Source organism: Artemia sp. Qi Xiang Cuo, chromosome 5 (assembly GCF_049724085.1).
Source record: "Artemia sp. Qi Xiang Cuo chromosome 5, ASM4972408v1, whole genome shotgun sequence".
NCBI classification, from domain to species: domain Eukaryota; kingdom Metazoa; phylum Arthropoda; class Branchiopoda; order Anostraca; family Artemiidae; genus Artemia; species Artemia sp. Qi Xiang Cuo.
Window position 1 is genome coordinate 35,989,709 of NC_142798.1, and position 14,643 is coordinate 36,004,351.

The window sequence follows — 14,643 nt, forward strand, 5'->3', positions numbered from 1 at the left end:
GCGCGGGGGTTCAGGAACACGAGGGTTCAGTTACACGGACACCAACCTAGACCTAAGAGATGACTAGGTGGCGCATCCACTAGACTAAAATGGGCACTATGGCTGTTTTATCACCGAAAAACGTTGGGCATACAGGTAGGAGGATGGCTTTGGGACCGAAGCCTTTACCCCAGATAAGTTGTTGGTCACAGTAAAAGGTGCTTGTCTTAAATAAAAGGTGCGCCCTTGATTGTACTACAGCGCAGGGCGAAATTTGGAAAGTTTATTTTTTGCCCAAAAATATCAAGTTGCGTTTAATCACAAAAACTTGGCACATAATGCAAATTTTTTCAGGTTCTTAACTTTTGATGGGTAAGACTGAACTTGATGAAACATATATTTGAAATCGCCTAAGAATAAGATTCTTTTGATGCATCTACTGGTATCAAAATTCCGTTTTTTAGAGTTTCGGTTGCTATTGAGCAGGGTCACTCCTTACTTACAGTTCGTTACCACGGACTGTTTAATATGGGGCCGCGAAGAGAAGTTTCCTTTTGAAGTTTGACAAATCTCCAGTTTCCAAAAATAAAAAAAAAAATTTTCCTGGCTTGATGACTAGTATCAAAACGAAACAACCTGAAACTGTCCTGAATCCAAAAACAAACTTGTTAGGGATCCTACACTATAAGGCTCATCTATAACATTTAATTAATATACCTTCGAGAGCCAACGATAATTACAATGCGTCCTTTCTAGATTTCCAGGAAAAATTTTGGAGAGGCCGGTCCCGAAATCCTATATTCCAATCATACTTTTTATGAAATTTTGCATTTTGATGTGTCTCGTATTTTTCTCAAATAATTCTCTGAAGAGTGAGTGAGAAGGTGAATAAGAAGGTACACCGAATTTCTTTGTACAGTTAAAAAAAAGTTTTAAAGGTGTTATCTCCTATGAGTTTTCCTTGGCCTAGCTTGTCCTTTTTCTGGACAAGCTAAATTTTCTTGCAATGTTGATAGACATATCTTGATATTCTATGAACTGAAACACACATCAGGTGTCCCAAAACGCAGTTCCATCAGTGACTATGCATTTCGAGAATTCGTTTTGCAATTCGCCACATTTTGTGTAAGCATTGGTAAGTAAAATAAATATATAAGCTGGTTTCTATCACTCAAAGAAAATTCAAATTTAAGAGAGAAGTTTTTTAATCAAAGAAAGAGTGACATTCAAATTCAAAATGGCCAAAAATTATCCTTTATATAAGGGGCATGCCGCTCCTCTCCACCCCCGCTCATAACGCTAAAGTTTAGCTAGTGTTAACTGATTGAACCGAATGAACCGGGAACCGATTTCAGCAGCTCAGTGGACAAACGATAGCGGGAAGAAAAATTTATTGCGCAAGATTTTCAAAACTAAAAATCATGGACACAAATAGTCAACTGGAGTTAGTTAATAGTTGCATGATTGATCTCAGCTTAGTTCTCAGTTCAGTAGCGGGGTCTTTCACCACAGACATCTCTGACTATTTATTTTCTATTTATTTGTATCCCTATTTCTTTTGTGATGATCACGATGAAAATTGGCGCCGAAAACTAGAAAACTTCTTAAGCTCAAATCGACGCCGATTTCTTTTAAAATCGGCTCTGATTTCGAAATCAGTTCCCGAAATCAGCTACGTGTGCCCAGACCTTTAAAGGGCAATATTTAGAGCCAGTTTGTAATTAGGCTACATGATTTATTTGCCGACTGCCTTTCAAAAAATTTGAATTTAGACTTTCATTGCTCAAAGATAATACGCATATATAAGCTTTTTCATTAAGGCATTTTGAAAAAAAAATTACATTGCTCTTGTGTTATAGCATTCATCTTTGAAGTATTGGGGTATAAGAGTCAAACTTTAGTCTTAAGCAGCGTTGTTGAAAGGGGTGAGTGCCTTTACAAACAGCATAAATTATGCCCGTTGGTAGGGTATTACCCCCCTCGCTAGATTTTTAACACACTTTTCGGGGTATTTTCGTTTAAAAATACCTTATTTGGTATTTTCACATTGAAAAAATTACCACTTCTTAACATTTGAAAAATACATTTCCCCCTCCCCCTAAACTTCCGTGGTTTAGTGCCCCTAGTCAACAGAATCGAATTTCTATGTTGAATTTAAATAGGCAGAATTTATTAGTTTCACATTTGCTTCAAGCAAATTTATTTAGTTTCAAGCCCCTCTACTAAATTATTAAATTCTGAACTCTCCCGTTTTAGGCTATCCTTGAATATAAAATGGGCGTTCATCTTAAGTTCTGAACAACGTCCAAACTAATTGGTGAATGCAGGTAACCAACCAACTAAAGAGATTTGTATTTCCCTATGTGACTACTTCTCCCTTTTCACGTTACTCGCTCTTAGCCATGAGATGCAAAAGAAATAAAAGTAGCCTATAATAGTTTAATCATTAAACGCATTAGAAAGCGAGCTTATTTACAATAGAAATAATTATAAACTTACCAGAGTTTTGAAGATTATAGTCATGTTTCTTATTAATACGGCAAACTTTTGAAGCGGAGGTCCCACAGCGGACTCAGGCTCCCTTTGAGTATCCATTGTACCAAGCTTTTCTAAATAGTCACAAAGCAATTCTTCGTTTTTTGCATGAGCTAAAAGTTCAATAAAAGCGGAGTTTAGGTTTACATTAAGACCCAGGATACTTTTTTGGCGCATTTTGTAGAAAAGTGAAATTCTAAAAGCAAACATTTTGGATGTGGAAACGAGGTTATACCCTCCATTGACTATCCTCTGGATTGCCTTGAAGCAGGGGCGAATCTGCAGCATTTTTATTGGGGCGGGGGGGGGCAAGAGGGGTCCATGTCTGAATAGTCAAAGGGCATGGGATTTATAATATTTTTTATCCACATTATTGGGGGGCAACTGCCCCCTCTTGCCACCCCCAAACGACGCCCCTGTCTTGAAGTATCCTTACTAATACCTGTGTCGCTCAGAGGGGAGAGGTCATATCCCACAGAACCTCCGCAAGCGTGCCTGCTAAAGAAGAAAAAAATACTTAATCTAACTCTTACTGGCAAAATAGGAAATTGAAGGAGTATAAAATACGAAAAAAAAACAAAACAATATCTTATAGGCCGTTTATGATTACAAAAGATCACTATCCCGCTTTCATAATAGGTAGGACTTACGAGACAACATCTGCATTTGATTTCGCAATATTTACAAAAATAAAAATTCAGTTCATTACAGTACTTGTCTTAGACAAACAAAACGTAAAAGGTAGTGCATAATCAAGTGACAATAAAAACACAACTCTGGCTTCTGCCTTGCAGCTACTGTGGTATCTAAATTGTCAACATCAAATAACAGTGAAAAAATGTGGCAACCAAAAAAAGTCCAATTGGCTTACAGTGAATAGAAACGACTCCAAGTTTGAAGACATGTTTGGGTCTTTTTGCCTTTCAAAGCAGAGATTTTTGCATTACTTTTGTATGCAAACGGTTTCACCTCTCCAGCCCCAACCTCCTGAGACTCCTAACCCACCCTGGCTTTATGACCATGCCTCCAGTCCAGTATTCAGTATAGAGTTATTGCTGAATCCCTCTTCCCTTTTTTGGACACTCATTAAATACAGTCCGACTCCCTTACAACTATCAATCCAAGCCAAACAGTATAACGGTCAATGTGTTGAACCAAACTTCTAACCATGAACATGAGTTTAAGTGTTTCATCCTAAAATTTGGCAAACAGTATTTGAGAGCTTGCACGTTTTTTTTTGGCAACTCGCTGATTTAAGAGATAGCAAGGCCACAAATCAAGACCTCCAAGTCAAAGACACTAATAGTCCTTAATATTTTCACACTACACAGTTACCATTTTCAGATGTTGAATTTATTGCTACGATTTTTAACCAGCATCTGATCACTTTTTTTTCTTGGGTATATCCATTTTGTAAATCCATGCAAATATAAAGCTATACAATGCAGTTGATCATTCATAAGCAGTTGACAAGTGAACATCTTGCTATATTCCGCTGTGCGCTGGCGTCATGTCAGTATTCTGGGATGGATTGCTGAACTATATTTCGCAATGCATTGACAGTTGACAGTGAGATTGAAATTGATAAGAAAGATGTGTGCTTTGTGGCGTCCGATTTTTACAAAAAAGGATCGATTTTGAACTCAAGAAAATGTTTATCTAAAGCTGGTGGTTAGATAAATGCCCATTAGGACGGTACAAAGGAAGAACTAATTATTGAGCTATACGGCTGCTATGTCGTTTTTTGAGAAAAGGATATTAGAGACGACACGGTCCTCTGCATGTAAGATCCTTCGGAGGTCCCCAAAGCCAGTTTTAAGGCACGTGCAGATTTGTCGCGCCGGCTGCTAAAAATCAAACGCAAGTTGGAAGAAGCGCTGAACATAAAATTCGAAACGCCAACGAACTCACCCGTGAAAGGTGCTGCATGTGCGAACAAGGAGATAGCGAACGTTTCTGAGAAAAAACTTTTCTCCATTGTTGTGGCTAATCCACCTGAAGCATCAAATCTCACGAGAAAAAGACAGTTTATTGAGAAGTGTGGCATTAGCGATACTAATGTTTGTATCATGTCATCAAAAAGTAGTTGGCTGATCAAAGTTTCTGACCGAGTTTTGACTGAAAAACATTGCAAGAAACCTGAAAAGCGCAACTGCGACAACGAAAGTTACTAAGCCCGTCTACATCGGCGTTGTGAAAGGGATACCTAGTTGTGTAGCAGAAAAAGACTTAAAAATTGCCTCACCAGAATGCACAAGAGCTATCCGTATTGCAACTTTCAAAATGTATTTTCTGACACAGAGTGTCCTTTCCTCTGCAATCCGACACGGTATTCGGATCGAATATGATTTCTTTCGGATAGAGAAATTCCTGTTTATTCCGAAACGCAGCTACAATTGCCAACGTTATGGAGACGTAGCTTCCAAATGTAAAAATGCGGCAGAAGTGTTCTATTGTTCTGGAGGAAATACCTCTAGTCGTGAGCAATCATGTTCTGCCCCTATGAAATGTGCAAATTGTGGAAGTAAGAGACATCCCTCTTATAGCATCAAGTGTAAAAAACTAAACGAAATTTCCTGGCTGACTCACCAACTAATCCGTTGTTACCCTTGCTGAATGTTTTCTTATGCATAGTATTCAAAGAGCAAACTTCCTGTTATCAGATTGATTTGATTATTTATGGTGAAAATAAGTTTTTAGTGCTGAAGTTCCTTTTTTCATTGTATATAGTACTCCATCATCCCCCTTTTTGTAGACGGGTAAGAAATACATTATTATTAATGTACTAAGTATTTGAGATAAATATGAAAAAAAAAGAATTTTGTTTATTGGCCCATATATATTCTCCCCAGACGCTCAGATTTTGAATGTGACTATTTTGGGAAGCGTGTTGCTCTTTACAAGGTTTTCAGTAATCTGAACACCCTAAAAAAAAAAAAGATAATTTTCAATTTTCAACTGATGAATGCCATAGACTTTGAATAGGGTAGGCCAGGGCACCAAGACCCCTCCTTGGCGAAGCCAGGGAGGGGCTCAGTCTCCCCCAAAAAAACCAGGGTTTGGCTCCAAAATGATCCAAACCACCGAGAAAAACATGTTTTGTTTTTCAGCAATTCTAGACCCATGACTAAGACTAAAGTTAGATGCAAAAACAACCACTTAACAAACACTGATTTCATAGCAATATACATATTGATTCAACAAATAAGTTACTGATCTGAAATCAGACTTAAACAAAAAACAATCACTTAAAATTAAAACAGGTAACAAGAGCTGAAACTATGCAAAATCTTAAAGTTTCAAGACAAATGAGGCAGTATATTCTGATGCACAAAGGTCCCAAAAATACATTTCAAAAACTGAGGCATTTCAATAACATCAGTAGTCTTGCATAATTTCGTTTTTTATACATCCTGTTCTGGAATAAACCGGATAAGTTTCCTATTTTTGTATCTCCAACTATGGCTTCTGTCTCCTTATACCCACTATATATTAAAAAAAAAATGAATGATTTCCATAGTTTTACATAGTAAATCGGCTTTGAGCAGGGAGTGGAAAGATATAGAATCTTGAAAAATCAGAGGAAACAAGAATAAATTTATATTTTTGAATGCCATAGCTGGTAATTACTGGAGTCCTTAAGAATAAATGAACAGATTAAAAATAGCTGGTAAAAATTACTTACAAGTTCCACTAGCAGTCAGAGCTTTTAACGTTTTTTTCAGCTTAACAAGCACCTCTTTGTCTTCATCCAGAGCTTCTTCAGCAGCTATAACACTTTGCTTACACTGTGGCATTTTTGATGCAAAAGAAGATGTAATTGGAGAATTAAAGTCCTCTTTTGCTTCTTTGGCAAAATCTTCTATAGTGATAGAGCCAGGCATTTCTGAATTATACACTTGTTACACAATACAACTAAAGTCACCTTCTAAAGTCACAATAGATCCAAATTGTGGTGATCCATATTTTCCTGAAACAATTATATATTTAAATTGAAAAGTACTAAGATGTTAATGGAGCCTAACATCTAGTTTCCTTGCATTTATATTGTAAGGGCAAAGAAAAAGCAAACAGCTTCTCAATTGAAAGATTTGTTGTTATCCTGTTACAATTGTATAGTAGAACAAAACGTCTCAATCTTGCTTCTTTTTTTTTTAATAGGGTTGTCGGATATTGTAATACACCTACGTGGAATAAATCCTAAAAAATGAGAACAGATGGACACATAAAAACTAATAAGCTGAATACTTTACTTAGTGATGAATGAACTGTGCACAGAGGGGAGAGGGACATTTTACATGGACCAATCGAATGGACAATCTTCCTGAAAAAAAATGGTGCCTAAAAATGTACTTCTTTATATTTTTTTTTTATCTCTACCATGCCATATAGGCAAATCCTCTGTGCCCTCCCCCAAGGGGTTGAAAATATGTAATTATGAGCAAATTATCTTGCTGTACTTTCTTTTCTCCCTTGTGAGACCCGTGTAATTGAAGAGAGGAAAGCCCTTATAGTACCAAGGACACTAAAAAAGAACTTTAATTATTTAAATTTGTCAGTGGAAACTTACACAACCATACATGACTTAAAAAAAATCAGGAAAACCTGGGAATTCAACTTTTAATGAAAAAGACCTCCATATGTAGCCTAGTTATATAGTTTTATGCTTAGCACATGCCACTGACTAATTCAATGGACTTACAGACTGATGCCAAATCCTTCAACAGAGGCAATCATAGACCTATACATATGAGCCTGTGAATATATGACAAGGCAGGTCAATTGGGGGGAAGGGGGCAATTACACCCTTCCTATATTTTTAATCCCCCTCCCCCAGGATTTTAACAATCACTTTTTTGGCGTTTTATTTAAAAATACCCTTTTTTGCATTTTAAGCAAAAATATAAAAAAATGCCCCTCTAGATTTTAAAAATATATTTTTCCCCTACTACATTTTCATGATTTGTTGCCCCTGTATGCAACTTGTAATTTTAAAGCTAAGCAAACCATTGTAGAGCTAATTATTAATTATATTATTTTAAGTTGCTTATGAGTCTGACACCAAAGTCCCCTTTGATAGGCTTGAGTCTGTTCAATCTGGGTCTGAACAGTTTAGGCTCTTCAGTCTTACTTTCAATACCCATAATTTTAAAATTATTCCAATTGAACTGAATATTAAATATAAATGGCTTTATTTGATAAGTACAGCCGTCAGTTGAGGAAGTGAATCTCCCAACAATGTCAGCATATTCCACATCAGAAGGAATTCTTCCTGCAAATCTGGTCCAAAAAAGGTTTTCAATCAGATCTTCATCACAAAATTTATAATTCCAGCACTTAAGCATGCCCCAATATACTTCAGTCTTGTATGGAAAGCATCTATTTTTCTGCCATCCACTTGGATACATTTAAAGTATTTGGGCTCTGAAACTAGTGCATTAGGTCTTCCCCTTATCTGATGATTAGTGTTTGTTGTTTCTACACTGACGGGTCTTGCTTCTACATGTGCAATCAGCAAGATCTCCATACATATAATTACTTTAAATTGTAGCTTGGAGCAATTTAAGGATTTCTCCTTGTAGAGCTCCAGAATGATAACTTGAGTTGTTTTCAAAGCTCTTTAGTGACCAGGTGCAGTTGGATGATCAGCAGCATCCCAGTTGAGTTTACAATCTCTGTAGGACCACTCAGCACCCAGCCTTTGTTTGAAAACATCAAAAGATTCAGCAGCAACTGTTTCTTCAGATAGTTTGTTCCAACTGTTGACGATTCTTGAGGAAAAGAATCAAGTGCGGACTATGGAGATGGATAACCATCTTCATTGTAAAATAGTCAAACAATAATCTTCTTTGTCTTTTTAATTATTTCCATACAATATATATTTTGCAAGATATTTGCACTAGAGCCATGCATTAGCAATTCTTTGTGGTGCAACATCTGACCACAAGAAAGTCTAACCTGCTCTGACATGTCCTCCTATTCTGAATAGGTAAATTTCTATTGCCCCAGAATTGCAACTTAAGATAATGTGTTGGAATCATCTAGGTCCAGGTTTAACAACAATCTAGGTACACAAATTTGTGCAACTATGGTCAGTAATACCATAGTTTTTTTCAGATGTGTACTTCAAAATTACATTTTGAGACTGGTGTTATAGTTTCTTTTTTTTAGTGACTAGGTTTCAGATGGACATCTGCTACGCCAGTCATACCTATGAGCAATTAATATCTTAAAAGTTCCTCAGATTCAAGTCCAGTGGCAAATAATCTTGGCATCAGTATGCACAGTAAAATTGTCCCATTTTCACTTCTGCCTTTCTTCTTCTCTTGGGCTCAGATTTATCAGCAAATTTTTACAATGCATTTCAGTTCCTTTTGCTACTTTCAGTATTGATGCAACCTTAGAAATTCTGATCCTTGTTACAGAAACATAGCAATTTTGTTACAGAAACACTCATTCAAAGAGAAATTTAAAGTTCTAGTGCTCTTTTTAAATGACCAAAAAGATTGGAGTGCAACTGGCTTTCTTCCCATTCTCCATCTTCCTCTAATGATATCTGGCCAAAATTTTTAGTTACCCATTTGGTTCAGCATAGTTGGAAGGTCAAATAACTATGTCTCAGGGGATGACAGTCCCTGGGGAAAGTGTTGTAAGTTATGCAATTTGTCCACTATTTAAGGTACTCATAATATTTGTTATTAGGAAAATACGGAATTTTTTTGTGGGGGTGGGGGAGGTATTTCCAAAAGTTAGAATTTTCTGTTGGGAGGAAATTTTCCAAGGAAAACTTCCAGGGGAAATTTAACACAGGCAGAGAAGGGCTGTAATTTATGAAATTTGCCCATTGTGTACACATAGTATTAGTTATTGGGGAATACACAGCAATTGGGAGGGGGGAGGTTGGTCTAGGAAAGATATTCTGTGAAGGGAATTTTTAGCATGATTTTAAGAACAATCAGAAATGAAACTAAAAAAGGTTTTTTTCAGCTGAAAGCAAGGGAAATTTTTAACAAGAAATATTTGTGGTGGAGGGATTGGGGGAGAGGTCCATGGAGGGGGAAGACAGATTATCTTGTATAACTTGAAAAATGACAAGATATTGTATAAATAAAGTCTTTCCTACTGAAATTAAGGAGCAACATTAAGATGCAAAATAAACAGAAATTAATTTGTATGTGAGGAGGGCCGCCCCTTCCTCAACCTTTACTCTTTGTGCTTAAGTTTGAATTTTTGTCACAACTCTTTAAGAAAGACTGCTCAAAACCAAGGACTGTTGAATTTTAACTAGATGTATTTCTGGGGAATTTTAAGATTTTAGCATAAAGAGCATGGGTTCAGGAATGGACAGTCCCATAATATAGAATAGCTTCTGTTGGTTTTAAATTTTAATGCTGTTCCTTACTTCAGTGGGGAGTTTTGTTTTAATTTAATGAATATTAGAGCATAATTTTGGAGAAACTTTTGAAGTTTTAGCCTGATCTTGAAACATTCTATGCAATCTTTGACATATGATCTTAAAATAAAATAAAGTATCTAAATCACTAACAGACTCTGTCTTGAGCATAGTTAATCTAAGGCATGTGTTGTGAAGAAGAATAATTGTGTTTAAATAGAAGAGACTATAAGGATGAATTTTGTCAAAATTCAGCTGTTGAAATACAAAGTTTTTCAACTTTGTAGTCAGCCAATCCTGACTGATAGACCTGACCTATCAGTCAATCTCAAAGATCTGAACCTATATATATATAATGTCATAGATTAGGAGCCTGTTGTCAATATATTTGTCCAAGACTAGGCACTGTCTGATGGCTGGGGTCTTAATCTACAATAGTCCTATTATCAAAATAGAAACATTATAAATTCAAAAAAAATTACTTTTAAAATTATAAAATACTTACTTAACCTATCTCATTCCCTAAGGCATACCAATAAACTTTATCACCTAAACTTCCCCTAAAATGGTGTAATATATGGGCTAGGCACTCATGAATCATATTTGGCCTATATGTAATAAATTTTCTATAGGCCTACATGAATTTTTACTTCAAATTGGTTCAATGGCAAACAAGCAATATAGCAAATTCAGCATATGAAAATTTCATAGCATGTCTACAATTTAGGGTAGTCAGCCTAGGCTATAGGGGTAAAGTTTATTAGTGCACCTTAAGGAATAACATTGGCAAAGTAAATACTTTAGAATGGTTTAAAGTACTTTTCAGAATAATAATAGCATTTCTTTTGGGAGAGTGGGAATCTGGAGATGTTACTAATTCCAAAGTAACATTTGAATTTCAGATCCTAGGCAAGGCAGAAAAAAACACCAGGTCCTGTTACAAGAGAGTGAAAATGCTACAATTGATACAGTGTACTGTTACCAATCTTGGTAAATTTCTAGGTGGCACAATAATTTAGCTAGGATGAAAGTAAAAACATCATTTGGTGGCTTTCTCATAATTCAATAATCACTTTTTTTTCTTTTTTTTTTCTTTTTTTTTTATTCTTAAATCCCACCTCCTCTCCTCTCAGTGGCACTAACATGAAAAAAAAAACTACTTTTAAACATTACAAAAATCTAAATGCCACCTACACTCTACATTTTACTAAAATTAGCAGCCAAATAGTGGTCTTCGCATTATTGTACTTCTACTAAAATAATTTTTTATTTTTATTAACAATAAAATAAAATGCTCTCCTGCAGAGAGGACGTCCCCCCTCCACAGGAAGTCCCCGCTTGCTGTGGCCATTTACAACAACAGACAAAATTTTCTCAAATTCCAATTCTGCAAAGAAGCCACTACTAAAAAAAAAAAAAAAAAAAAAAAAAAAAAAAATAAAAAATCCCAATAAAAAAAAAATAAAAAAAACAACCTCTTTTACATTATCATTTCAGCTTATTTTTACAACACACAAAAATAAACACACTAATATTTACGAAAAACAAATAAGCTGAAATGACCACCGAACCCCATTTTTAAACTTCATTTTTTTCCAATTTTTTTTTTTTTTTTTTTTGCTGCTAATTAAAAAAAAAAAATATCAATAATTTTAATTAAAATACATTACTTGCAACGCTGTTTTATCATTCACTCACACAAAAAACTATCTCTTACCAATAAAAAACTCAACTCTCTCCATTACTTACTTTCTCACTCTATTCTACCACCCACCATATTTACAAATGATTCATAATTCAAAATAAAATAATACTCTCTCCATTCAATTCTTATCTTCAATAATTCAATTTTCTTCTCAATTAAACTCCTAAAACCCTCTAAACACACAACATTCTTTCTTTTCCTTCTACTCCACACATAATGACACATATTTCCAATAATATAACACAGAGAATTTTTCTTTTTCACTTCCAAATCCGCATTTATGTCAAAATTCACCAGCTTCTTCTTTTATTCATTGCTTTGAACTTTAATTTGGCACTTTTTACTTAAATCAAAAACAAACTGAAAAATTCCCTTATTTTCATTACACTTGATGAACTCGTGGTCTAAACCATCTTCCACTACTTCAAAACAAAAAGAGCATTTTTTTATCTTCATTTCTCAGGAAACGTGACACTCTATTTCGATAAGGCAAAATCATGTGTATGACTTGATACATAAGCCCTCTCACTTTTGGTTCCATGGGGAAAGAATGTAGATTTCTAAAGGCGTTTTCAAAATTTACAAATGGTTCTTTTCCTTTTACGTGATAACTGTTATTTTCCTCTTCGGGAGTTAAAATTCAGGTTATCTCAGTTTTTATTTCTCCACTATCTTCCATGAGAAGCCCTTTTTTTTGCAGTTGCTTTAATATCGGGAAAGAATCTTTCATGAAAACTGGGACGTTTGTGTCTGAATTTGTTGAACTAGGATTGTTTAGTAGGGGAACCAACCGCTCTCTGGTCATTTGAAAGTGTTCTTGTGGTCCATTAAAAATTCAAGTGTCATTCTAGCAAGCATATTTTGGTACAGTTTTCTAAAATCCAGTACTCCTAGACCTCCCGATTCCTTTGGGCAAAAGAGCAACTTCTTGCTCAGTTTTTCTAGCTTACCGCTCCATATAAAACGCCACATGTAGGTTTCAATTTTCTTTGCTATAGGTTCCGGGAGGGGTATTACTGGGGCCAGATAAAGTATTCTTGATACACAATACATGTTGACGAAAGTTGATCTCTGGAACAAGGAAGGATTCCTGCCTCTATCTACGTCACATGGAAAACACTGAATTTCAATTAATTCCTTTTCCCATGCGTTCTGCCGGCAATTTCCTCTAACTGATAACTTCACGCCAAGTGTCTTTACTGTAGGACTGACTTCCAGCCAAGTTTCCTTTTCCAAGCTCCTAATCCAACTCGCCTTTGGACTTTTTGTTAACGGGAGGATCTTGCTCTTTTTCTTGTGAGTCCTGACGGCAAAATTTTTCTCGTATCATTCTGGGCCCCGCATTACTGTTTTAATGTCACTCACTCCATCGGCGAAGAAATTTCCATCATCCACAAAGGCCTCAGACTTGAGAACTAAAGTTGGCAGTACTCTGATACCCGTTATTCTGGCTTCTATGTATTTTATCAACGGGTCGAGATAGATCTCGAACAGAAATGAAGAGCTTGGGGCTATAAAAATCACTTTTGGGGCTAATTCCACATTGAGCCCATAAAGGGGCCCCAAAGTTTCCAAATCGGAAATGAACTATAAAAGTTTTTGGACTGCAAATTCATCAATGGCTGCAACAACCTTTGCCTCACTAGACGACCACATGGACAAGCCCATTTGCAAGACCAACCACCAAAGTAAGAAACACCTACAAAGAGTAAGTCCAACTTTTTCTGCTCTTATTGCTAACGTTGACCAGCTTACTAACAAACTGAATGAGCTGAAAATTGCTGTTTACTCAAAAAATTATGATCTGGTTCTTCTGACCAAAGTTTAACCGAAGTCTAGTAGTATTAAGTTGGCTGAATCCCATATTAAGTTCCCTGGATATTTTGTTATTTCGAATTTACAGTCACCAAATTGTAGACATGGTACATTGGCACTTGTCAAAGCATCCTACAGTGCCCAATAAATTAGTATATCATGCAGCTCAGATATGTGGAAGCTATATGGTTTGATCTCACTGATCACAACAACATGGTGGTAACTCAAATAGGCTGCATATGTTGGAGCCCCTCTGCCTCAGATCAGCTCGAAATGGAAAGAGTGATTACAAATTTGTTCTTTAAGGCAACTGCAAGCTTCAAAGGGAATTTGCTGATAGCTGGTGACTTTAACTTCCCCACCCTTCACTGGAAAGAAAGCTTCCCATTTGACCCTTTCCAGCAGGATAGAAGCTCCTCTAAACCTTTCTCTAAGTGCCTTCATGATCTGATCCTACCTCAGATAGTTGAAAAGCCAACCAGGCATTGACTTTCTCAGAGACCAACCCTCCTTGATTTGGTATTCCTTAGGAATAAAGAACAGCTACAAAGCATAAGTTACCACCCCCCTTTAGGCAAAAGTGACCACCTTGTCTCAACTTAGCCTTACACAAGATAACAAACAATTATATCAAGAAGACTTACACCAACTATGCAGCAATCAAAGGAGAGTTGAGAGGCATGGATTGGGGGTCTTTGCTTCAAGGGGAGGTAGATCAACAGTGGATCAGATTACAAGTAGAGCTTACAATGCTCCAGAAAAAGCATACATCTACCAAACTTGTGCCAAAGCCCAAGACACTCCCACGCATGACCCCTCAGATATGTAGAGAATGAAACCAAAAAAGCTGATACTGGAACAAGTACCATAAAATGGGGAAAGATTATCACTATGAAAAGTTTGCAAAGGCTTAAAATAAACTACGAAATCTCACTAAACAACTATATTCAAACATTGAGTCCAAGCTTGCAGATGATGGCAAGAGAAACCCCAAAAGGTTCTGGAACTATGTATCCAGCAAAGATCATAGTGGACATTCAATAAAGAAACTGAAGAAATCTGATGGCATGGAAACTATTGACGAAGAAGAAATATTCAAAGATTGGGATACATTGTCAACCCAATCCAAAGAGAAGAGGGGCACATGATCTGATGTTCAGGACGCACGCCTTGAATCACTACAGTTGATTGATTGATTGATTGACCTACAAGAAAT

At 36.2% G+C, this 14,643-nt stretch overlaps 1 protein-coding gene across 1 annotated transcript in view; it reads right to left on the reverse strand.

Moving 5' to 3' along the window:
- Positions 1-14,643, reverse strand: part of LOC148952090 (arfGAP with SH3 domain, ANK repeat and PH domain-containing protein-like) — a 43,530-nt gene that overhangs the window by 23,345 nt on the left and 5,542 nt on the right. The window contains exons 2-3 of the mRNA XM_089089133.1: positions 6,200-6,484; positions 2,479-2,627 (exon numbers count right to left, since the gene is read on the reverse strand). Coding sequence (XP_088945259.1) covers positions 2,479-2,627; positions 6,200-6,398 — 348 coding nt within the window. The 5' untranslated portion in view covers positions 6,399-6,484. The remainder of the gene's footprint in view (positions 1-2,478; positions 2,628-6,199; positions 6,485-14,643) is intronic.